This window comes from Monodelphis domestica, chromosome 3 (assembly GCF_027887165.1).
Source record: "Monodelphis domestica isolate mMonDom1 chromosome 3, mMonDom1.pri, whole genome shotgun sequence".
NCBI lineage: Eukaryota > Metazoa > Chordata > Mammalia > Didelphimorphia > Didelphidae > Monodelphis > Monodelphis domestica.
Genome location: NC_077229.1, coordinates 312,923,414 through 312,950,018, shown reverse-complemented (window position 1 = coordinate 312,950,018; position 26,605 = coordinate 312,923,414). Strand labels below are relative to the sequence as shown.

The window sequence follows — 26,605 nt, the reverse complement described above, 5'->3', positions numbered from 1 at the left end:
GCCAATAGAATAACATTGTAAATCAGGTGTTCTCTTTAATACAGACCAGGAAGCTCCGGTGTCTAATAGACAATCATAATAGGTGTTACCCACCTTTAAGGTAACATGGGGTTCATTAGTATGGGGAGGGCAGTGGATAGGGACAACGGGTAGTAGGACATCAGGGTCCGGGAAATCAAAGGTTGTATCCTCTGATTCCTGTGCCCCAGCCCCCCCCCCCCGGGCACCATCATTGTGTTTGGGATATTCCTTGGGCACCCCCCTGAAGGGCACCTCTCTGAGGGTCATTAGTACCTCGAGTAGTTTTTGGACGAGCGCCATTTCTCATATATTGTTGAGTATTATCATTAAAATTTTCTTCAATTTGAGCATTGTCATTAATTTCCCAATTCCTATTTCTATAATTCTGGTTTCTAAAGTTCTTATTTCTATATTCATTATAGTTATTATTTCTAAAACTATTATTAAACTGTGTATTCCTTCCAAACATCTTAAGAAAGGTTCTACATTCCATCATTTTGTGGCCCTTCTTCTCACAGAAGTGGCAAGTAATGGATTGATAATTGGATTTCTGGAGAGGGGCAATTGTCGTTGGTTCATTATCATGCCCACTTTCTAATTTAGTTATCCTATCTATTAAATATTTCATTTTTTTCTTCATTTCCTCCATGTCATCATTGTTTTCTATCTCCTTTTCTTCGTTTCCCTTTAAAACATATATAGCTGTTTTTCGCAATTCTTCAAGGTCCATATCTGACCATCTTGGGCATTGTGTTTTGAAATAATTTTTAATTGCTTTGCAAGAATTGTTTACAAAGATTCTTCTAACTTGTCTTATACTACTCTCTTTAGTTAAGTCCCAATCTAAGTATCTGTCCCCAAACTCGATAATTCTGTCCATAAATCTGGAGGGGGTTTCTTCGGCCTTTTGCTTAATTTTTTCCAGTTCCATCCACTTATCTGTATTGTCTGCACATTCCTTCATGGACGTGAGGATGGCCTCTCTACAACGGTATAGTTGTAGATAATCATCAGGATTGTTATAGTCCCATTCGGGATCCTGAGATGGCCAATGTGCTGCATTACGCCCCCTGGTTTTGTTGACATGAGCAATTATTTTATTTTTTTCACGTTCACTTAAAAAAGCCTGTAGTAAGCTCTCAACGTCCTTGTAAGACGGATTATACTGAAAAAATATGTCTCCCATCTTTTTTGTTACTAGAAAAGGATCTTGTTCATATGTGGGGATATTTCGTGTAAATTCATTTATTTCTTGGGGAGTAAACGGTATCCTATGTCTTAAAGTCACCACATCCCCATTTCGTCCTATTTCAGGTACTTCTCTTAGAGGAAACAGGCCTCTAGTTGAATTTTGCACCTGTGGGTCAGTTTGACAAGAACAGGTTTTTTTAGGAGGACAAGATTTCTCTTGCATTGGAATTTGGTTTTCTGTAGGAGAAGGAACATGAGAAGCTGGGATTGCAGGGGGAGGGTTTTGGGGATTAAATTCAGACAAGATTTGCACTGCACGAGAGAAGCAGTCTGTTAACTGGGCTATAGGCAAGGTGCTTTCCATCTCTATTTCAGGGAAGGAAATTTCCTCATTCAAAGGTTCAGAAACAGGTCTGTTTCTGGTAGAGTGGTTGTTTTCCAATTGATCCTGTAAGAGACTTTTTAGATCTTCTAATTGGGCTTGCATTTTATCCTCAATTTTTTTTATTTTTTCATCTCTAAATATAGTATTGAGGATTACAAAAATGACAGTACCTATTAATATAAAAATTTGGAGGTATCCTTCATTCCTCAATGCCCCTACTTCAGCTGCTGTATAATTGTCAAAGAATATAGTAGTCATTTTTATATGTATATTTTGTAATTTCACAAAGCAAGTGGGGAGCAGGGCAAAGCAGCAAACTTTCCACAGGCTTTTTCTTTTTACAGTAGGTGGCTCTGAGATACAGGCTAAGGGCCTATTGTATTGTAAATTCTCCTTCTTTACAAAGTGTATGTGGGTGGGTCCCAGCAATCTTCTTTGGCCCTCAGGCTAAAGCCGCTAGGACCATGTGCTATCTTCCTTGAGCAAAGCCCACTTAAATTTTTAAGACTAGAAAGGCCAGGAAACAGAAAAAAAAATGGGTTTTAAGTTAGCTCCCTAGCTGTATTCAGCTGTTTTTTGCGGGCTAGGAGCTCCTAAGAGCTCCTTCTCCTGAGGTTCCTCCTTGCTTAGTTGATTAGGTAAGCCTGGCCTGCCTCTCTCTACTGAGCCACCTCCTTAAAGTAAAAGGAGACGGAAATGAGAGATAAAGAGGAGAAGGAAAAAAAATCCTGTTGACCCCAATTTAACTTAAGGGGTAAAGGGAAAAGAGAAAAGGTGTTTTATACTCACCTGTTCTGGCAGCTGTGTCTTTAAGCCAAGGTATTTGGTAACAGGACTGAGGGAGTGAGCAATAAGTGGGTTGAAAAGGCAAGAAAATTCAGGAAATTTATTGAGGTTCTAGAAACCTTCCAAGCACTAAGGCAGGGCCAAGAGCCAGAGGGGGTAGCCGGGGTGGGATTTCTCCCAGGTGATAGTAAGGAGATCAGAAGACTGATAAGGTTCTTTTTTCCCGTAGTGGTTAGCCAAACTGTAATGGGGAAATTTAGGTCTCTGGGAGAGGGTTATAATATTGTAATGGCTAAAATGTGGCTACAGGATTTATGTAATATTGAACAATGGCCGCCAAGGAATTTACTTATGAAATTCCTAAAATGAACACTCAAGTCAGAATGGAGTTTATGGAGGTTTAATCACAACGGGAGTAGGGAAAAGGAGAGGGAGAGAAGGAGAGAAGAGAAAAGGGAAAAGGGGCTACTCAACCTCTGACCAAGGCAGAGGGAGTTTAGGCCTAAAGGCCCAGGTGGAAAGAACCAGTCCTTAACTCACGTGACCGATCTGAAGGAAAGCTGTCTGTGGGCGTCCTCTCTCTCCAAGCTCCTAACACCAACCCCCCTAGCTCTCTCCACAGGAAGTTCCGCCAATTCCAGAGGCTGTTCCCTACCTCACTTCCTGTGTCTCACAAATCCAATGGTTGGCTCTAGCTTGGCTTAGGACAGCCCAGGTGGGCAGTTAGTTATTTCTGATTAGTCATTGACTAGCGCATGCCCGTGTAGGTGGGTGTGCACAATTTTTGGGTGCTAGACCAAGATGGAGACTTTTAAAATTCACAGAGGCTAGTCTTCGGGTCTTTTTTCCAGCTCCTAAAAACTGAGAATATGATTTCTAGGAAGCTACTCATTTAAATAATGTATGTTAATGGATGCTGTCTTCATTGGAGATAATCATCCACAGGACTCTCTAACCCTCCTAGATAACATATGGACATTTTTTAACAATAATCATCTGAAGACATTGTTTCTGTGTTTGTTCAAAAGGAGAGGTTCTGCTGATGGGAAGAGTAGGCCAGGTAAAAAATAAAAGCAGGACCACTGAAAGCCAATGGAATAAATATTTTCATGAAGATAATATATCACAGAATACTTGGGTTGTGCTGTGTAAGTGGCTGTCTACAGAAGCTATGTGCAGTGTTGCTTCTATTAGATATTATTAATGTTTTATTAGAAAATCATAATTTCCCTTTGATCCCATTAACTGAAGGGCTTTCTGTTTTCTTAAATTTCTTTTCTTGACATTTTATATCCAAATTCTTCCCTATGAATCAGTTACATTTTCTTTAAAAATGCATTTATATAGCATGTTTTCAAAATATTTTCCCATTCCTTATTTTATTGGAGACTTCTTATAAACTGTCGGAAAATTGAGATAGCCATTATTATATATATTGTTTAAGTAATGTGACTGAAACAAACAGGGAATATTAGAGAACCATATAATTTTAAGATTAGAATGTAAACTCTTTGGAAGTAGAATTGTTTTATTCTCTTTACTTCTATTTTAGGCACCTAGAGTAGTGCATAACAGGCAATTAAATACTTGGTGATGGATTGAGTGATCAACTAAATAATTAATTTGGACTTCAGTAACTATCCAATCCATTCAGCTAACTATCATTTCTAAAGTATTCTCAAATAGTCATCTAGCCTCTGGTTTTAAAAAATCTGTACAGAGGAGAAAGGTGCACAACAGCTCTTCACCTGTTTACTATGAAATCACTCAATATGTACCCTAAGATGACATTTTTTGGCTGTTATTTATTTGTAAACTGTTGACATGTCATATCTGCAATATGGCAAATCCATAGATATTTTTCCCCAGTGGAACTGTTTTCTGGCCACACTGTTCCCATGTTCTACCTAGGTAGTTTATTTATCCTTGCTCAAGTATAGAAGTTTACATTTATCCTTGAAAAATTTCATCATATTTTGATCCACATCATAGTTTTATCTAATCGAGACTTATGGATCTTGATGTTGTTATCCAGATTTCCCATCTTCCTGCCATCTGCAAATTTAACAAGCATACCACTTAATCATGTATACCTTCATCAAAGTTATTGATAACAATGTTGAAAAGTACAGAGACAAGACTTAGAGATACAACTATGGAGCCATATCACTGAGAACCTGCATCTAAGTCATCATTAACTCTTCAGGTCTGATCATGAATTCACCAAATTTTATCCAAGCCATATATCTATATTTCCTTCCCCACCCCCCAAATAGTCTGAGGCACTGTGCCAAATGCTTGCTGAAATCCAGGTGTACTATGGCCATAGTATTTCCATAACCTATCATTCTACTTTACTCAAATGCTCTAATGAATCTGTTATCTAATCAATATGGTTATTCCCTCCCATAATGTATATCACAACCCTACAATGCCTGCATATCATGTGTGATACTTATCCATATCACTCTACAAATTTGCCAGAAGAGATCCACAAAACTCATGGAGGCTTTCTTAACTTTTTCATGACTTTGGGAGGATAAGAAAGAAGTCCCCAAGTCATTCATCTATAAGATAAGCCTGTTATTGCTACACAGCCAAACCATATTCAATGATGCATTTCTTCTTGATGACAACTTTCATAGTGATTCCTCTTGATAAATGCTTTTTAATTATGTGATATGACCTGACCACACCTACCATATGCTTTCCCATTGCCTTCTGAGTGATACTCATTCTTAATTCTCCAGATAGACTGCAATATTCCATCATGACTCACAGTCATACAACAATGGTAGAATGAAGGTATTAAAAAGAAGAGCATTTTCCCTGAAATGTTTAGGTTGTTAAATGAGCTTTGCAAATTACCTGAAAATAATTGAGTCAATTGTCCTCCTTTTAAAATTCTAGGCTGAATTTATTATCAATTTGTACAACCTGTCAAAGATATATATAGAGATATAGACGGATACATAGATAAATAAATGATATTTAGAAAGGAAGGATATGGTGTTCTAAAGTATTAGTGTATTTTTAACCTATTAAAAGTTAAAACTTTGCTAACACCTTTGGAACATCCTGTATACATAATACACATACTCACATGCATATATATACATATTGGAAAATAATTTTTTCAGGTTGGCATATAATGAATGGTTAGGCCAAATATTTTGAGTATTTTGATTTCTTCTAATGTTTCAGGACTTGATACAAATAGCATGAAGTATTTTACAAGTTTAAATATCTAGAAAATTTCACAACCTACAGAAAATTCCTACTCAATTTGTACAATATACTGGGTCTATTACATGACAATAGGGTCAGACAATTTTGCTAAACTTAAATCTCCATGTTTGATACATGGTTGATGTTAATGAGTAGAATTTGAAAACTAAAGATGTCATTGGTAACCCTGAATCAAAATTGTCATGGAAATAAAAGATGTTTTCCCAGAATATACAAGCACTGACACTGTGGAACTGGAAGATTGTAGAAATGAGATTTCTGGGAGGAATCTGCAGGAATAAAAAAGAAGCCAATTGAAATTTAAAAGATCAGAATTTCTTCCTCTCACTTGGTGCCACATAGACTTCCTAGCATCAACCCCATGGATCTGATTTATATCCCTATATTCTTTCTTACAGGGACTCTTAAAAAGTTCCCAGTTATTCCTGCTGAGGTTATTGCTTCAGTTGACAACTCCCTGGAAGTGAGACTGACTAGTGAATGTGGTGCTGATTGAACCAGATTCCGTGAGATGACTCTAACACCACCCCTAAGAAACAACATTCTTCTCCCATGAATCTGAGTCAAGGAAGAAGGAAGCTGCTTACCACAAGAAAGAGTAGGTTAGAACAAATAGCCTCTACTACAGTTGACAGGATCCAGCACTGACTGAATTTTTAGAGATTGTTCCACCCCCTTTGCTGTTCTGCTCATTCCTTTGCTACCAATTTCCCATTGTTAAATAAAGAAATTAGTGGGCACTAAATCCTTGTGGTGTATTTAACACTAGCTGCACCATTAGAGATTTCAGAGAATGAGAGAGGCTGGGGAGGAAAAGATGAGCAGACATCTAGTCTCATAGCAAAGGACAGGGAAACAGTCGAGTGATGATTGCCCCTCTGGGAAATCACAAACCCTTTTGGTCACTCCGTGATTGGATTCATTAGCCAACTTGAAGTTGATTTATAGGAGAAGATGTAAACAGAGAGAGTTTAATAACCTGAATAAAAAATCCTCTAGCCTAGTAGATCAGTCCCTTGGGGTAGATGTGAGCCTGCCCAAGATGAAAGGGGGAGGGAGTGGAATTGCTTTCCATGGAGTCTGCATGAATTCTCTTGTTGATTCCTAGGTTGGTGAATATGCTGTTACTCTTTTATACCTACTTTCCTTTGCAACAACTGAGACCCCTGGGTAAAGATATTTGCATGATGAAGAGTTCCCTTCAGTCTCTTTACTCACACCTATCATTGGTATTTACCTTACATATGTAGCCTTATATTACATTTGGAAGCTACTTCTCAGGGAATTATTATTAATCTCTCCCAGGGAGACCATCCTATCCAAAACTCATATGCAGAAAACTAAGGACAACCCTAGCTCATCCTAAATTACCCTTACTTCATATTATGTGTGGAAAGCAAACCTTTATTCTTGTTAAATTTGTTTTGTATCTTTCAAGAAAACTTGAATGACTTGGTATATGAAGGAGCTATACCATGCTATAACCTTCAAGGTGAAATTTTAATCTACCAAATCAAATGATAAATGTATTTAGCAAACAATCATTACAGAGTAATTCTATGTTATCTATATATCTTTCAGTCACTTGCAAGATGGAAAAGATGAGATTTATTGTGGCAGATGACTTGCAAAAAAGACTCCCTGTTCTCTATGATCCTCAAAGATATCTTCAATGAAAAAATGCTCTGATAAAAATTGGATAGATGCAAAAAAAGACATACAGATTTTTCCTTATTGATAATCCCTCTAACTCACTTTCTGGAATAAAATGCCTGAGATTTTTTCATATTGCTGATATCCTTTCTTTCTTTACATAACTTAGAAATTAACTTGACTTAATATATCTGATTTTTATCATCTTTTTTTTTTCTTTTAAAACCTTCCTACTTCCTCATGAGCACATCTGGGACTCTAATGTCAAATTCTAAGTGGAACCCATCTATTGTTCTCAATGGTGAAAAAAATTGTGATAAAAATCTTTGCAGATCTTTTCCATTTTTATTGCACATCTTGTCCTTCTATTTTCATCCTCAAATTTGTGCTGGGAAGCTTTTTCTTTGTTGGTATGAAATTTATTTTAAATTGATTTTATGCTTCATTGCTTCTCTGCTTTTTGAGATGCTATTATTTATAAATTTCCATCATCCTTATCCATAATATTTTATAAATGAGTTTATCTAAACTGATGTAGTCCTTGACTGCCATATCACTCCACTTGAAAGTCAGGTGTTTACTGATGATAGTACATGCTAGTTTGAGGCTGCTAGGTGACCAAGTGGATAAAGTACTGTACTTAAAGTCAAAAAGACCAAATTCAAATCCTGTCTTAAACACCTTCTAGATGACTCTGAACAATTCACTTAATCTTTTAGCCCCAGTTTCCATGTTGTAAAATGAGAATAATAATAGCATCTACTGAACAAGGTTATTATGAGAACCAAATGAAATATTTGCAAAGTAATTTTTAAACTTTAAGTAACTATAATATAATTTATCATTATTATTATTACTCCATCCTTCTTTCCCTCTCCCCTCCATATAGTCCTTTAAACTGGCATGGTATGTGCTGACATGAGGCCCATGTTTCCTTTCAACTCTGCTACATATTCTTGGGCAATTGTAAGCCTCTCATTCCTCCATTTTCCCATGGAAATCTGAATTCTTTTAATGTGAGGTCCATTTTTCAACCTTGATTATTCCTCTAATACTTAATATATAGTGGCAAGCACTTAATAAATGGTTGTTGATTGGTTGATTATGTACTATTTGTTGCAACAATTCTTTTTTATTGATTCAATGTCTGTACAAAATCATGATTTCATCCATATTTTCTTCTCCAAGAATATAAATTCATCATAATAATAGTTAATAAGTAAATATGGAATTGCTTTATTGCATGTCACAATTTTTTATTTCTATTTTTTCTCCTGACTGTCTTATTTCTGATATTTTCTCTAACAAGTCATTGGCAAAACAGACAATGACTCCTGTATAATAAGTACATTCTTAATTGTTGTCTCAAGTTAAAGTCAACAGGTACTGAAATTTAATAATTTTACTTTTTGTAATATATATGGTTCTTTATTTGGCCCAGAACATGCCAACTCGTTTCACAAAAACAGTATACATGATAGATAGACATGAGGCTCATGTGTAGTCTGCAAATTTTGGTCCACCATTTGAGATTTTTCTGTTCTGTTGGATGCCATGGCCAAAGAATTCATCATGCAATTTTTATCCAGTTTACTTGAAATGAGATTCTTTAGTCTTAACAAGAGCTGGTCTTCAAAATTAAGCTTAGTCTCTTGCTAGGTCTATGCCCAAAGTGTTTTGTGCTTGGTAGACTCTGCTGGTACAGCTTTTGAGAATTCAGAATAATTTCCATATGTTGATGGCATTGAGCACTGTTGAATGATCAATCTATTTAAACTTCAATGGTAAAACAGGAAAAGGGATCATTCCAGCTTAATCTGATCATGATGAATAGTTTATTTTTCTAATATTCAAAATCCGTCTCTTTAAAAATGTGTTCTAGACTTCCAGGTAAACATGGCTGCAATCTAGACATGAATTGCTTCCTCTCCCCGGCACTGAATGAAATAGACTACCTCAAAAGAGCATGAAAATCACCTTTGGAAGAATGGAGGGACTCTCCAGTATCCCACAGAAATGAAGGTACATGGGATTTGAACATTTCCACACTATAAGAAGGAGGAAAAGCTTGCACAGAAACATGAACTGAGCCCCCCAACACCCCACCTCCCCCACCAAACCAGAGTAAGGTATCAGAGTACTCACTGGGACAGTGAGTGAGTGAGGAACGATTCTCTGTCTGGGAGGGCACACCAGGGTCCTTGAAATCTAATGACTGCTAGGAAACAACCTCTCAAGGTGGTTTCATGGGAGAATCCTGCACTGATCACAGGGGTGGCCGCACTGAACACAGGGGCGATTGCACTCAACACAGGGCAGGCCTCGCTAAACACAAGAGAGGTTGGGCTGAGCACAGGGGAGGATGCACTGAGCACAGGGGCCTGCGCTCTAAGAAACCTCAGAGGCTGGGAACAACTAGTCTTAGGCAACCTAAATTTACAGAAAACCCACCCATACCACCCACACCCCAGATCAAAAAAGAAAGGGGAATAAAACCACCAAAGGAATGGCTCACACGGCCCAAAACCAAGCCTCCAAGAAGAAAGGGGAAAAAGTGACTATTGAAAACTTTTATGGCGGGAGTACCGAAGGAAAAGAAGAAAAAGAGGATGAAATCCAAACAAAATCAAAACATGCCTCCCAAAATGGAAACTATCCACAAGCTCTGGAAGAAGTCAAATTTGAGTTTATCCAAAAGATGGAAACCTTCTGGAAAGAAAAATGGGAGAAAGAGATCAGCAGTCTGATAGACAAGACTTCACAATTGGAGAAAGAGCTGGAAGCATCTAATAGAAGGACAGACAAAGTTGAAAAGCAAAACCAGTCCCTAACGACCAGAATTAAGCCAATGGAAGGAAGCGAGATTACAAAACAGCAAGAATCAATAAAGCAAAGCAAAAATATTAATGAATTAGAATAAAACATGAAATATATCACTGAAAAGGCCACAGACTTGGAAAACAGAGGAAGAAGAGAGAACCTCAGAATTATTGGTCTCCCCGAAAAACCAGAGATAAACAAAAACCTAGATGCTATTCTACAGGAGATTATAGAAGAAAATTGCCCACATGTTCTGGAGCAAGAGGGCAAAATAGAAATAGAAAGGGTTCATAGAACACCCTCTATACTAAATCCCCAAAAGACAACCCCCAGGAATGTAATCTCCAAATTCAAGAGCTTCCAAGAAAAGGAGAAAATCCTACAAGAAGCCAAAAGAGCAAAAGAGGAGCTTCAGATATGGGGGGGGGGGGCCTCCCATAAGGATCACACAGGACTTAGTGGCTAATACACTAAGAGACCACAAAGCATGGAACATGATTTTTAGAAAGGCAAGAGAGTTGGGTCTCCAACCAAGAATCAACTACCCAGTAAAACTGACTATATACTACCAGGGGAAAGTATGGGCATTCAACAAAATAGAAGATTTCCAAGCATTTGCTAAGAAAAGACCAGAACTTAGTTGAAAATTTGACATCCAATCTCAGAAGGCAAGAGAAAGATGAAAAAGGTAAATATGAAAGAAAGGGAAAAGGAGATGAAACTTATCTTTTTCTTTAAGTCAAACACTCTTCTATAAAGACTACATTTATATCAAATTATATATATATTAATATGTGGGGAAAATGTATTGTGTAACTCTCAAAAATTATATGCATCATAAGAGTAGTTAGAAGAATCATGTATAAGGAAAGATTGGGGCATCAAGAAGATTTGGTGAAAGGGGGGCAAAGAAAGAAAAAGGGAGGGGGGAATCATTGATGATACTAACATTTACTTCAAGAAATGGGGGGAGACTAAATGGAATAAGCTTTCCCATACAAAGATACACATGGGAAGGCTAGGGGAAGAACTCTCATATGAGAAGGAGAGGAAGAGAGCGTGAAGTAGAATTACTTAAACCTTGCTCTCAGTGAAATCAAATCTGAGAGGGAAGGACATCTAGATCCAGTGGGATCCTGAATTCTATCTTACCCATTAGGACAAGAAAGAAAGGAAAATCAAGGAGGGGGTGGGGGGAGGAAGTATAGAAAGGGAGGGAAGGAGAGGAGGGAGGGGAAGGGACCACAAAATAGGAGGGGCTAGAAAGGGAAGCATATCAAGGGAGGGGACTAGGGGGAATGACCTAAAGTAAATCACTGCTTCAAAAGGATATAGTTAAAGAAGAAAGGTCAGAACTAGGGGAAGATATCAAAATGGCAGGGAATACACAAGTGACAATCATAACTTTGAACGTGAATGGGATGAACTCACCCATAAAAAGTAGACAAATAGTAGACTGGATTAGAACCCAAAACCCTACCGTATGTTGTCTTCAAGAAACACATATGAGGCAGGTTGACACTCACAAGGTTAGAATTAGAGGTTGGAGTAAGACCTTTTGGGCCTCAACTGATAGAAAGAAGGCAGGAGTTGCAATCATGATATCTGACAAAGCCAAAGAAAAAATAGACCTGATCAAAAGAGATAGGGAAGGTAAATATATTCTGTTAAAAGGGAGTATAGACCATGAGGAAATATCACTAATCAACATGTATGCACCAAATGGTATAGCATCCAAATTTCTAATGGAGAAACTAGGAGAATTGAAGGAGGAAATATACAGTAAAACCATATTAGTGGGAAACTTGAACCAACCACTATCAAATTTAGATAAATCAAACCAAAAAATAAATAAGAAAGAGGTAAAAGAGGTGAATGAAATCTTAGAAAAATTAGAGTTAATAGACATATGGAGAAAAATAAATAGGGACAAAAAGGAATACACCTTCTTTTCAGCGCCACATGGCACATTCACCAAAATAGATCATACACTAGGTCACAGAAACCTGGCACTCAAATGCAGAAAAGCAAAAATAATAAATGCAACCTTTTCAGATCATAAAGTAATAAAAATATTGATCAGTAAGGGTACATGGAGAGCCAAAGCAAAAATTAATTGGAAATTAAATAATATGGTACTCCAAAATCAGAGAAGAAATCATAGAAACAATTAATAATTGTGTTGAGGAAAATGATAATGGTGAGACATCCTTTCAAACCTTATGGGATGCAGCCAAGGCAGTACTTAGAGGAAAATTCATATCCCTGAGTGCATATATTAACAAATTAGGGAGGGCAGAGATCAATGAATTGGAAATACAAATCAAAAAACTCAAAAATGAACACATTAAAATCCCCCAGAAGAAAACCAAACCAGAGATCCTAAAAATTAAGGGAGAAATTAATAAAATCGAAAGTGATAGAACTATTGCACAAATAAACAAGTCTAGAAGCTGGTACTTTGAAAAAACAGACAAAATAGACAAAGTACTGGTCAATCTGATTAAAAAAAGGAAAGATGAAAGGCAAATTAACAGCATCAAGGATGAAAAGGGGGACCTCACCTCCAATGAAGAGGAAATTAAGGCAATCATTAAAAACTACTTTGCCCAACTATATGGCAATAAATATACCAACCTAGGTGATATGGATGAATATTTACAAAAATATAAATTGCCTAGACTAACAGAAGAAGAAATAGATTTCTTAAATAATCCCATATCAGAAAAAGAAATCCAACAGGCCATCAAAGAACTTCCTAAGAAAAAATCCCCAGGGCCTGATGGATTTACCAGTGAATTCTATCAAACATTCAAAGAACAGCTAACCCCAATACTATACAAACTATTTGACATAATAAGCAAAGAGGGAGTTCTACCAAATTCTTTTATAGCACAAATATGGTACTGATTCCAAAGCCAGGCAGGACAAAAATGGAGAAAGAAAACTACAGACCAATATCCATAATGAACATAGATACAAAAATCTTAAATAGGATACTAGGAAAAAGACTCCAGCAAGTCATCATGAGGGTTATTCACTTTGATCAGATGGGATTTATACCAGGAATGCAAGAATGGTTCAATATTAGGAAAACCATCCACATAATTGATCATATCTATAAACAAACCAACAAAAGTCACATGATTTTGCAGAAAAAGAATTTGAAGAAAGACAACACTCATTCCTATTGAAAAAAACTAGAAAGTATAGGAATAGAAGGGTCTTTCTTAAAAATAATAAATATTGTTTATCTAAAACCATCAGCCAACATCATCTGAAATGGGGATAAACTAGATGCATTCCCAATAGGATTAGAAGTGAAATAAGATGCTCGTTATCACCACTATAATTTATCATTGTACTAGAAATACTAGCTGTAGCAATTAGAGAAGAAAAAGAAATTGAAGGCATTAAAATAGGCAAGAAGGAGACCAAGTTATCACTCTCTGCGGATTACATGATGGTCTACTTAAAGAATCCTAGAGAATCAACTAAAAAGCTAGTGGAAATAATCAACAACTTTAGCAAAGTTGCAGAATACAAAATAAACCCACATAAGTCATCAGCATTTCTATATATCTCCAACACATCTCAGCAGCAAGAACTAGAAAGAGAAATTCCATTTACAACCACCCTAGACAATATAAAATGCTTAGGAATCTATTTGCCAAGACAAACATGAAACTCTATAAACACAACTAAAAAAGACTTTCGACACAATTAAAACTATATCTAAACAATTGGAAAAGCATTAACTGCTCATGGGTAGGATGAGCTAACAAAATAAAAATGACAATCCTACCCAAACTTATTTACTTATTTAGTACCATATCCATTGACCTACCAAAAAAACTTTTTACTGAATTAGAAAAAAACATAGCAAAGTTCATTTGGAAGAATAAAATATCAAGGATGTCCAGGGAAATCATGAAAAAAAAATGCAAAGGAAGGAGGCCTTGCAGTCCCATATTTCAGACTATATTATAAAACAGTGGTCATCAAAACAATTTGGTACTGGCTAAGAGACAGAAAGGAGGATCAGTGGAATAGACTCAGAGTAAGTGACCTTAGCAGGACAGTATATGACAAACCCAGAGAACCCAGCTTTTGGGACAAAAATCCACTATTTCATAAAAACTGCTGGGAAAATTGGAGGACATTGTGGGAAAGATTAGGTTTATATCAACACCTCACACCCTACACCAAGATAAATTCAAAATGGGTGAATGACTTGAACATAAAGAAGGAAACTATAAGAAAATTAGGCGAACACAGAATAGTATACATGTCAGACTTTTGGGAAGGGAAAGATTTTAAAACCAAGCAAGACTTAGAAAGAGGCACAAAATGCAAAATAAATAATTTGGAATACATTGTGAATTTCAAAACTACTCCACCCTGTTCAGATCATTCTTTGGAGGATGGGATTTAGCTATTTCCTGATCAATGACTATGGAGATACTTGGAACAACAGAGTCAGGTCTTGGAAACTGCAATCTCCACCCTACTCAGGTAGAGATTAGGAAGAACTGCAGCAAAAAGCTCAAGATTTAATTATTTGAGAATATGGCCCTCAACAGACATGTGCAAAAGAGGACAGACCTCTGGGCAGTCCTAGGTCAAGCTAGAGCCACCATTGGCACTTGTGAGGCACAGAAAATGAGGTAGGGAACAGCCTCTGGAATTTGCTCACTTCCTGTGGACAGAGCGAGAGGCCAGTTCCTTCGAGGAGCTTGAGCAGAGAGGAGGCCCGCAGACAGCTTTTTTCAGATCGGTCACGTGAGTCAAGGACTGATTCCCTTCTTTACCGTCGCCTTCTAGGCCTAAGAACTCCCTCTGACTCTATCAGAAGGTTGAGTTAACCTCTTTCCCTTTCCTCCTCTCTCCTTCTCTCCCTCTCCCTTTTCTTACTCCCGTTGTGATTAAACCACTATAAACTCCATTCTGACTTGAGTGTTTCATTTAGGGAATTACATAGCTGATTTCCCTGGTGACTATACATTAATATTTTAACAACCTTTAAAGGTGATTTTCACCACAACAACATCAAATTAAAAAAGGTTTTGTACAAACAAAACCAATGTAACCAAAATCAGAAGGAAAGCAACAAATTGGGAAGCAATCTTCATAAAAACCTCTGACAAAGATTTAATTACTCAAATTTACAAAGAACTAAATCAATTGTACAAAACATCAAGCCATTCTCCAATTGATAAATGGGCAAGGGACATGAACAGGCAGTTCTCAGCCAAAGAAATCAAAACTATTAATGAGCACATGAAAAAGTGTTCTAAATCTCTTATAATCAGAGAAATGCAAATCAAAACAACTCTGAGGTATCACCTCACACCTAGCAGATTGGCTAACATGACAGCTATGGAAAGTAATGAATGCTGGAGGGAATGCAGCAAGGTAGGGACACTAATTCATTGCTGGAGGAGTTGTGAATTGATCCAGCCATTCTGGAGGGCAATTTGGAACTATGCCCAAAGGTCAATAAAAGACTGTCTGCCCTTTGATCCAGCCATAGCACTGCTGGGCTTGTACCCCAAAGAGATAATAAGGAAAAAGACTTTTACAAGAATATTCATAGCTGCACTCTTTGTGGTGGCCAAAAATTGGAAAATGAGGGGATGCCCTTCAATTGGGGAATGGCTGAATAAATTGTGGTATATGTTGGTGATGGAATACTATTGTGCTAAAAGTAATAATAAAGTGGAGGAATTCCATGGAGTCTGGAATAACCTCCAGGAAGTGATGCAGAGCGAAAGGAGCAGAACCAGGAAATCATTATACACAGAGACTGATACACTGTGGTACTATCGAAGGTAATGGACTTCTCCATTAGGGTCAATGCAATGTCCTTGAACAATCTGCAGGGATATAAAAAACAATATCCACAAGCAGAGGATAAACTGTGGGAGTAAAAACACCGAGGAAAAGCAACTGCTTGACTACAGGGGTGGAGGGGATATAACTGAGGAGCAACTCTAAATGAACACTCTACTGCCAACAACATGGAAATGGGTTCGAATCAAGAACACATGTGATACCCAGTGGAATCATGTGTCGGCTATGGGGGGGGGGGGAAGAAAAGGATCTTTGTTTCCAGTAATGTTTGGAAATGACCAAATAAAATACTGTTTAAAAAATGTGTTCTAGTTTTTTTTTTTTTTTTGCTAGGAATAATATTCAAGCTTACTGGTCAAAACTATGCAGATTCTACCTCTTGCATTTTGTGAAAAAACAAGGCAAGGACTTTCTTCTCCATCCCTTCAGCAATGTCTTCTGGAGATCTCAAAAATCTCCAAAAGATTGCTCAAATGAATCAGTAATTACATCCTCCAGCTCATTCAGTGCCATACGATGCAGTTCTTTCAAACCTATGACTTTTAAGCTAAGTAAAGATAGCTAGATACTATCTTATTGTTGGATTTCTATTTCCTGCTAAACATTTTTTTTGTTATATCTTTTCAATCCTGAAGCATGTTCTCCCTTTTCTTGGAAGAAAACAGAGAAAAGTTCAACTTGAATAGTGCAGACTTCTTATTCTACTTCATTATCATAAGCCCATCCAAACTAAGCAGTAATCCTTTCTTTACTGAGTCCCCTACATACTTATGGGGGAAAATGTTCTATTTTTCTTAGTATTTCTCACCAGCCTCAATCCATTCTGAGAATTAATGTTACTGGCATTCTTGTGGAACTTGTTTTTTCTTCATTCTTATTTGTTTGCCCTTTCTTCTATCTTCTAGGTGTATTCTTTTTAAAATTATCTTAACTTTAATATATTTTGTTTCTGTACCAGTTATTGTTCTGTAGTCATATCAAAATCAATATGTCTAATGTAGAACTCATTATTTATTTTCACAAAACCTTTGCCTCCTCCAAATTTATCTATTCCTTTCCAGGGTACTACCATAAATCTAGCCATGCAAGCTCATAACCTGTGTCATCTTCCACTCCTCACTCATTCCACATATACAATCTGCTGTCAAAGTATGTTGTCTATGTAGGTCAAATATCATTTCTACCTTCACATCTCCTCTAATATGAGTATTTCTTTCCATTCACATAGCCACTAGTTAGGTAGGGGGCCCTTGACAACTTGCACTTCGATCATTGATTGATTCTTCTGCTTGAACTCCCTGTCTCTTATCTCCCTAGGCCTAGAGTAGTAGTCTGACATATTACCTCCTTCCTAAAACAAATATTTTACTGTATTCATTCACTATAGGGTTTTTTCCTCAGTCTTTTCACAGTTAATTGACATTCACTTACTTTTCATTTCTTTTCTACCGAAATTTTGTTGTTGAATATTGAACTTTTGTTTCTGCCTTTCACTTATTTGGAGTATATTCCAACATTAGTATTCTTGGGTGAAAGGAAATGGATAACTTAATCTTTTTTTTTTACATAACATAAAGAAGAAGGTATATAAGAGCTCTACCCATTCATAGCTCTATCACAAGTGTATGAGTATGTCTATGCTCTCATATGCTCTCATATGCTCTCTAACATGACTCTTCATATTTTTGGTCTTTGTAAATTTACAGGAAGTGAGACAATGCTGAAGTAGTTTGTTTTGTCTGCATTCATCACAATGTTAGTTATTTGGTCTATGTTTTTAAAAGGAATTTAGAGTTTGCAATTAATTTTCATTTGAATTTTTTTACTTCTATTAGGGAGTGCTCATTGTTAGACACTTCTAACAATTCCCTAAATAGCTTAAATATAAAACTTTTTTTCAGTTTGTTGTTGTAAGTTGTTGTTGTAAGTTGTTGAAGTAAATGTCTTCTTACTCTATAGTTCCTCTTTTCATTGCATCTTTATTGATTCTTTTTAAAATATGCCATATGGAGAAAAGGACATCCAAGGGATTTTCAGCTCATGTGAGTAGGTCTGATCTTGAGGTCTGATCCTCACTCCCTAGAAGTTAGGTTCTTCCTTGGATTTTCCTCCCATAGGTACAATTCTATGGAAATATACTTACGTTTTGTTATGATTCATGTGTAGAACTTATCCATAAAGATACTTGGAGCTGGGAAGTCTAGGAAAAATTCCCCCTGAAGAAAGTCGAATTTGAGTGGAATATTGAAAGAAGCCACAGATTCTAAGAGATGAAGATGAGGAGGGGAGAGCATTTTAGACCTGAAATTTGGAAAATACAAAGGCAAGGAGATGGCAGATGAAGTACTATAGGAAAAATGAGTGGTACAAATGAACTATAGAGTACATAGGGAAGAGTAATGTGTTTCGTATTCAGTATGGTGCTGACTGATATGTGGGTAACAAGGTTTATTAGAAATGACAAGCAGGTTAATTTTGGAAAAACACAAAAATATTTACATGAAATTACTGAGTATAATAAACAGAACCAAGAGAACATTATATCCATCAGAAGAAATGTTGTTTGAAGAATGGCTTCCTTGTGTCTATCTCCAGAGAAAGAATAGATAAATAGAAGAAAGCAAAACATAGTTTATATGTAAATATACCTTTTTGTCAAAATATGCTTTCTGTACTGAGGGGAGGGGTAGGAGAGGGTATTTAAATATAACAAATATATGAATTAATTTAATTTTAAAATATCAAATACTTTATCACTATCTTGTGTTTATGTATGTGTGTGTTTATGAGAGGGGAAAATTGTTTTTCTCTTTGAACCTCCAGAACTTAGCATGGTGCCTTCATATTTCCTAGCCTCTTGTCTATTTAGTGGTCATCTCTTTCCAGAAGCATATCGTAAAGGAAATTTTCTGACTCTGAACAGCAGGTATCTGACTCTCACACTCAAAAATTACCCATAACATAACTATATCGTTTACAACTTCCATTTCACTGCTGCTACTGTTGCTGCTGCTGCTGCTACTGCTACTACTACTACTACTACTACTACTACTACTACTACTACTACCACTACTACTACTACTATCACCACCACCCCACTACATTCACCACTGTTACTAATGCCAATATTGCTGCTGCTGCTGCTGCTGTTACTGAAATTCAGAATGTTTCTAGGAATTGAGAAATCCATAGACTCTAGTAGTAGATTTCATTGGTTGAGTACTTTTTTCTTACTGTGACAATTTTTATCAAAAGTCACACTGAATCTAGTAATAGGAGGCAGAGAAAAGGAAATTTCCTCTTTTGCTATACTTTAGCTTGAAGGGAGTTCAGAATAAGGACAATAATAAAAAATATTGTGGAATAGTTTCTTAGCCCATTGTTTCATTGTTATGAATGGTTTGGATGTGGAGAAAGGAAAAAAAAAGGATGATTTTTCAGACCAGAGTTTATTCTCTTGGATCAAAGTCAACTCATCACCAGGAAAAAAAAATCCCAATTAGAGGGGACTAATCAGAGGAGCTAGGTCATGTAGTGGATATAGTGTCAGGCATGGAGATACAAATACTCAGCTTCCTGAATTTAAATCTGGCCTCAGACACTTACTAGCTATGTGTCCCTGGGCAAGTCACTTAACCATATTTGCCTCAGTTTCCTCATATGTAAAATGAGCTGGAGAAGAAAATGGTAACCATTTCAGTATCTCTGCCAAGAAAAAACACAAATGGGGTCATGAAAAGTTGGATAGAACTGAAAAACCATTGAAAGACAACATAATCAAAAAACTATACTGTGTCCTCTCAGCAAGGAGTTAAAGTCTATAACTCTCAAGTATACTTCCATGAATGATTTCCCTTTCCATTTATGCTCTACACCTTATAATTTTATCAGGATGAATGAATAGGAGGAAGGAGTCAGATTGATCAGTAATCAACCTACATCATATGTAGAAATTTCTTTTTAAATTTGTCATCACAATAATCTATTTTGTCTTTTATGATAGCATATATATTTTTGCACCTGAATATGACAAACATTTCTCATCCATCTACACTGTTCTATTCAGACATCTGTCATCTCCATAGGAAATACTTGTTTGTCTTCAGAATTTCAATCTTCAGAATGCTTATTACTCTTGAACTCTAGAAAATTAGATCCCTGAATCCTATTTATCTTTTTGCTGTAGCTTTAAAAAACATCTCCTCTGTTCTAATGTATATGCCAATATTTGTTTAACTTTACTCTTTTTTAATCCTAAATTCTAAGATGAAGTTTCATTTACTGAAAGATCCCCATCATTTAGTTTGTGAGCTGCTTGAGAGCAGGGACTATCTTTTGGTTTTCTTTTATCCCTACCACTTGGCACAGTGACTGGAAAACATAGTAACACTTTGACTTGTTGACCAACTTTCTCTGAAGCTAGTCCTATTTGATGTGCCACCATTATGATAATTATAACTCCATTCTCTTCAGTTTTCTTTTACAGCACTACTTTTTCCTTTTCCCTTCCCCAACTCTATCCCCAAATTGGACTCTCACACTTGAAAAGTTGGGTTTTGATTAGGGAACTTCCAACTTTTCTAGTTTTGGTCTTAGGCCCAGCATGCTTCTTTGTGGATATCTCCATTCCATGCTCCTGTGCCCCATTCCAACATTCCTTCCCTAACCCTAATTATATATTGTCATACTATTTTACTGGTATTTGCAGTGCTAGGCACAGTGCTTGGCACATAATAGGTATTTGTTTTCATCTCATATCATGTCCATTCAACTGCCAAAGGCATTTTCCTAAAGTATAGATTCAACTATGCCATCTCCCCTACTCATTAAACTCTAACTTCTATCATCTCTAGAATCAAACACAAAATCTGCTTAGTATTCAAAGCCTTTCATAAACTAGCACCCCTCCACTTTTCCAGTCTTCTTAAATCTTATTCTCTGCCACTTACTTTTTGATACAGTGACACTGACCTCCTTGTTATTCCACAAGAAAGACACTCTATAACGTCTTTTAAATACAGGAAACTTCACTCTGGGCATTTTCTTTAGCTATCCTCTTTGGAATGCTCTCCTTCCTCATCTCCACCCCCAACTAAAATCCCACTTTCTATAGGAAGTTTTTTTTCTCCCAATTCCTCTTAATTCTGGTACCTTTCCCTTTTTATTTATTTCCTATTTATCTTGCATATATCTTATTTGTACACATTTGTTGCTTTTTGCTTCCCCATTAGAGAGTAAACTCCTTTGAAGGAAAAGATTGTTTTTAGTAATTAGCACAGAACCTAGCATATAGTAGTCACTTAATAAACTATTATTGACTAACATCATATCATGTTATATTATTTCTCTTTGGGTGAGGATAAGGTCTGCAATGGCATTTCCTCTTGTTGCTTCTTCCTCTATTTGCAGAATAAAGTTATTAAGCCAACTGAAAAATATATCTGCTCCCTTGCTTCTGGCCTACAAACAGTTTCATCAGAGGTTCATACTTATACCTCTACCTCAGATCGTTTCCCAAACTCCTTCTCCAATTAGTTCTTTTATGGTATATAGACACTGTATTAACAACATTATTTCTTTGTATTCCTGAACTGACCCTGTTTCAAATCTTCACCACTATCCTACTATCTTAAATTATTAATAACAACTTGTCTTGTTCTGATAGAATAAGTATAAAAAATTAATACTTAAAATCTGATAGATAATATTAACTCAATGGTATATTTTTCTCTGTGTGTGAGAAAAAGAAGATACAGACAGAGAGAGAAAGAGAGAGAGGAGAGAGAGTTTATCTCTCTCTTTTCCTCTAAGTGCACCTAGGATACCATTCCTGTCCCACCCCTAGCTGTAAAATTATTTTGATGTTTACTTTGTAAATATTTTGTATTTGAATGACTGTATGGTATAGGAGAATAGAAAGCTGAACTCAATCAGGAAGTATAAATCCTGTCTCAACACATATAGTCTCTGTGACCCTGGGCAAGTCACCTAACTTCTTATACCTCAGGCAAACTTATAAAATTATACATTTTTGAACAGAATATGATGATTGGTAGTGGGAGTTTCTTTATTGGGAATCCTCAATAATAATTAAATCACAACTTTGGGTTTTTTTTAATATTACTTAAATGGCTTTGTACAAGTCTCCCTTTTCCATTAGAATCTAAGATCCATGAGAAGATACTTTCATTTGTCTCCCCAGAGCCTGTTAAAAAAGAGTTATCTAATGAATTCTTGACCAATTGAGTTGCATTAGCAGTAGTAACAATAATACTTCCTATGTTCTATAGCACACAAAACTGTTGAAAATATTTTAGAAGTTTCACAATTGAAATACGAGATATGTACCTAAGAAAGGTGAATAGCAACAGACTCACTGACCCATCACACCTGTTATAATAGAATATAAGCTTCTTGAAGGCAGAAACTAAATTATTTGGATTTTTAGCTCCTATTCATCCACCACAAAACCTTGAAAATATCAGGAACTTAATTACTATTAAATTAATCAGATTTAACTAGGCACTACGATTTACAGAATACTATAACTTAATTCCTCATTAGTGTAGGAAAACTTGCTTGTGTCTTAGTGTATAAAGGGATCAGACTCAGAAGAGAATTACTTACTTGGATAACTGCTTTTGTGTGTTCAGACCTCTGTGGTCCAGAAACCTCATTTTGTTCATCTATTCTATAATGACAAGTTATCAGGCTATAATTAATTTGTACTTGTTTTTAGGCTAATAGCTTTTGCCTAATTATTGGGCAATAATCCAACTAACCAGAAGATGCTGTATCGTAAGATATTTGATATTAAAGGACTTAGTTTTAAGTGACTCTATCTTTCATATAAAATAATACATGCATTTTAAATGCCCCTTTCCTTGGATTCTTGATAGCAGGAACCAAACAGCTTCTTCTTCCTTGAAAACAAACAAAGGAATGTTTCCAGCAGAGAAAAGGAAATGAGGCCACAGATCTAAATTGAGACAGGAGAGATCTAGAAAGCTATTTAGAGGACACTGAGGAGATATTAAGAGTGACTGAGGTAAGGATGGTAAGAACTCCATTTTCACACACACACACACACACACACACATATTTGAGAATTATGGAATCATAAATTTAGAACTTAGAGGTTCCTTAGAGGCTATCGATCCTTTATTTTAAAGATGAGGAAACTAAGGCTCAGTGAGGTTAAGGGACATTTGCCCAAAGGGCACGTAGTAAATGGTAAGGCACAGATCTGAAACTAAGCCCTCTGACTCCAAATACAATTCTGCTGTTAACCTACCACCCCAATACCATTTATTTAATCAGATGTACAAAAGAAAGGAATGTATTCTGGGAAATCTAGTGAAAATTTTCCATTTCTCAAAGTTGCTCATTCTTTGGAAGACACTTAATGTTTTCCTTATGAAAATAAATATATGTTATTGCATATAGTTACATAGAGTTAATACAGATTATGTTTTAGAAACTGAACTTCCCTTTAAAGGTATCATACAATTCAGCACTGATGACAGCATCTTAAACGACACAATGATCAAAAGATATCAAAACAAAAACAAACATACAACAGCATTTTCACATAGCCACACTCTTTCTAAGAAAAACAGTTTAAAGGGGAGAATCTGACATTTCATTAAACACAAACACATATGAGTAAAATTTTTTAGGTAGAGAATGGGCAATGAATGACTACATCATGTTTTGTTGTTGTTGTTGTTTTCATAGACCCTCTCTTGCTGCAAAAAACCTCTAATAATGAGATCCACACATGTGGATACCTGTGACATGAAATCCCCTTTGTGAATACCAGAGAGTTGGGAAAATAAATAGATTAAGAATTCTAGTACTTTAAGGCTCTATGATTTCATGGAACTGACTACCCTTTTAATTTTCAGGGGTAGCAACTGTTCTTTTCTTAGACTGAAAGAGTTGCTATGACTGAAGGAGTCATCAGTTATCCCCTCTGCAAGTTGGGATGGGACATTTTAAATAGGTAGGCAAATTCTCATATGACATTTAATTATTTATAGGCTCCAATTAGATATTGAGATCTGGAAGGAATTTTAAAGATCATCTAGTTCAACTTCTCTTTCATAGATGAAAACACTGAAGGTTCAGAGAGAAGTGACTTATACAAGGTCACAAAGTTATTAAGTGGCAAGGTTAGGATTTGAACACAGGATTTCTGACTCCAGATCTAGAACCTTTTCCACTATATCATGTTGCCAGCTCTATTAATGATTAGACTGGACTGGAACATAAAGAATTAAGAAGACAGGGTCACTTCTATGGCATTCCTCTCTGGAAATCTTCCTGCAATACCACCTAACTGGCCTTTTTGACTGGGGCCCTGGGCTCCTCACTGGTGAGCATTCTCCCTTACACAAGCCAAGAATGGCATGCTTCTGTCCAGCTATCATCTTGCCACATTGCTTTGCATGTAGTAGCCCCTGAACACATTTTTCCTCTAGCTCTCTGAACAATAATCCAACTAAGGCCACCATTCTTGGAAAGCATGTGTCAATATATTGCTCATTGCTCACTTATATACTCACCATCTTTGTAACTTTCTAGAACCAAAAACTCATCACTTCCTCCTGCTACTCCCCTAAATGTGTTGTCTTTCCCCATTAGACTCCATGAGGACAGGACCTGCCTTCATTTGTTTTTTTTTTTTGCATTTATATAACTGGTGTTTAGCACAATGTCTAATAGCAAAAATTTAACAATTATTTTTCTTTTCTTTCATTGATTGATTGATTCATTCAGAGATAGCAGAGAAGCCTTTCACTGGAGGATGGGGTTACTTTTTTAAAGTTTATTTTTTTAATTAATTAATTTGGAACAGTGGTTCTCAACCTTTCTAATGCTGTGACCCTGCAATACAGTTCCTCATGTTGCGGTGACCCCAAACCAAAAAATTATTTTGGTGGCTACTTCAAAACTGTAATTTTGCTACATTTTTAGGAATTGTAAATTCCTGATATGCATTATATATTCTCATTGCTACAAATCAAACACAATTTAAGCATAGTGATTAATCACAAAAACAATATTTAATTATATGTTGAGAAATATTAATCCAGCAGGAGGCAGCCTGAGTGCTGGGGTGAGAGGTAAGTCCTGCCTGGGGAGAGGGCCCGCAGACGCTGCCTCCTTATTCCTGTCATCTCCCTCCAGCTCAAGCTGAGGCTTCACTTTGCTGGGGTTACTGTTCTCCGCTCCAGGAGTTATCTGCTCCAGGACTCATTCTTAATCCCTCCAAAGTCAGCGCCCTGGTGCTCTCTCTGGGTCTCTGTTTGAGTCTGGTCTCCAGGCAACAGGGTAAATCGATCACCCCTCATAGCAGGGGAGGGCTGCTGATAGGTAACTAATATTAGTACAATGTGCGGGCAGCAGGGTCCCCATTCTTTCCTAGATCTTGCTGTAAAGTAGCATGATTTCTCAGCAGTTAAAGCCATTGGAAATATGTATTTTTCAATGACTTTAGGCAGCCCCTGTGTTTTGGTCATTCGACCCCCACCGGGATCGCAACCCACAGGCTGAGAATTGCTGATTTAGAATATTTTCCATGGTTACATGAAACATGTTCTTTCCCTCCCCTCCTCTCATTCTACTCCCATAGCCAATGAGCAATTCCACTGAGTTTTACATGCATCATTGACCAAGACCTATTTCCATATTATTGATATTTACACTAGGGTGATTGTTTAGAGTCTACATCCCCAATCATAATCCCATCGAACCTTGTGATCAAGCAATTGTTTTTCTTCTGTGTTTCTACTTCCACAATTCTTTCTCTGGATATGGATAGTGTTCTTTCTCATAAGTCCCTCATAATTGTCCTGGATCGTTGCTTTAATGTTAGTAGAGAAGTCCATTATATTCAATTGTACCACAGTGTATCCATCTCTGTGTACAATGTTCTCCTGGTTCTGCTCCTCTCACTCCACATCAATTCCTGAAGGTCATTCCAGTCCCCAAGGAATTCCTCCAATTTATTATTCCTTTCAGCACAATATTATTCCATCACCAACAGATACCACAGTTTGTTCAGCCATTCCCCAATTAAAGGGCAGCCCCTCATTTTCCAATTTTTTGCCACCACAAAGAGCACAGCTATAAATATTTTTGTACAAGCCTTTTGAGAAGGGGGATTCTGGTGCCTTAAAGTAGCATAATAAAAGCCCACATAGACAACTTTTCTTGTCAAACACAGATTGCTGCATACACAGGGGTTTTCTTGGTCATCAAGTAAGACCCAGCCCTGCAATTAGAGGAGCTCTGCAAAGGCAAAGGGACAGGGTGAGATAACTTGTTAACAAGTGCTCTGACATTTTAGTCTTGCCACTGCTGGAGATAACATGTCTGGGATAGTAGAAATGGAAAAAGGAGAACAAATGACTTTTCACATATATGTGGCATTCCATGGAACTCTAGATCAGAACCTCCAGATTGCTGTAAAGTTATGATCACATTGTTTACAGATGCTCAAGAAGGTTCATAACATCAGAATACCTCTCGGACTCTTTTGTGGTGCAGGCACAATCGTTGAACCAGCCAGAAGACATCATCTTGAGTCTAGATATCTCTTCCCCCGGCATCTTGGATGTTGTGCAGCATTTTGTGCCTGAC

The 26,605-nt window shown here is 36.7% G+C and overlaps 1 protein-coding gene across 1 annotated transcript; it reads right to left on the bottom strand.

Annotated features, from left to right (window-relative positions):
• Positions 1-219: 219 nt before the first annotated feature.
• LOC130458416 (uncharacterized) lies at positions 220-26,605 on the bottom strand. The gene is made up of 3 exons (XM_056823978.1): positions 26,489-26,605; positions 18,102-18,259; positions 220-2,432 (listed from the first exon to the last, which is right to left on the bottom strand). The coding sequence occupies exon 3, from the start codon at positions 1,853-1,855 to the stop codon at positions 230-232; it is 1,626 nt and encodes a 541-aa protein (XP_056679956.1). The 5' UTR covers positions 1,856-2,432; positions 18,102-18,259; positions 26,489-26,605; the 3' UTR covers positions 220-229.

Coding starts and splice junctions, on each gene's coding strand:
- LOC130458416 (XM_056823978.1), bottom strand. CDS start 1,855: ATGACTACTATATTCTTTGACAATTATACAGCAGCTGAAGTAGGGGCA.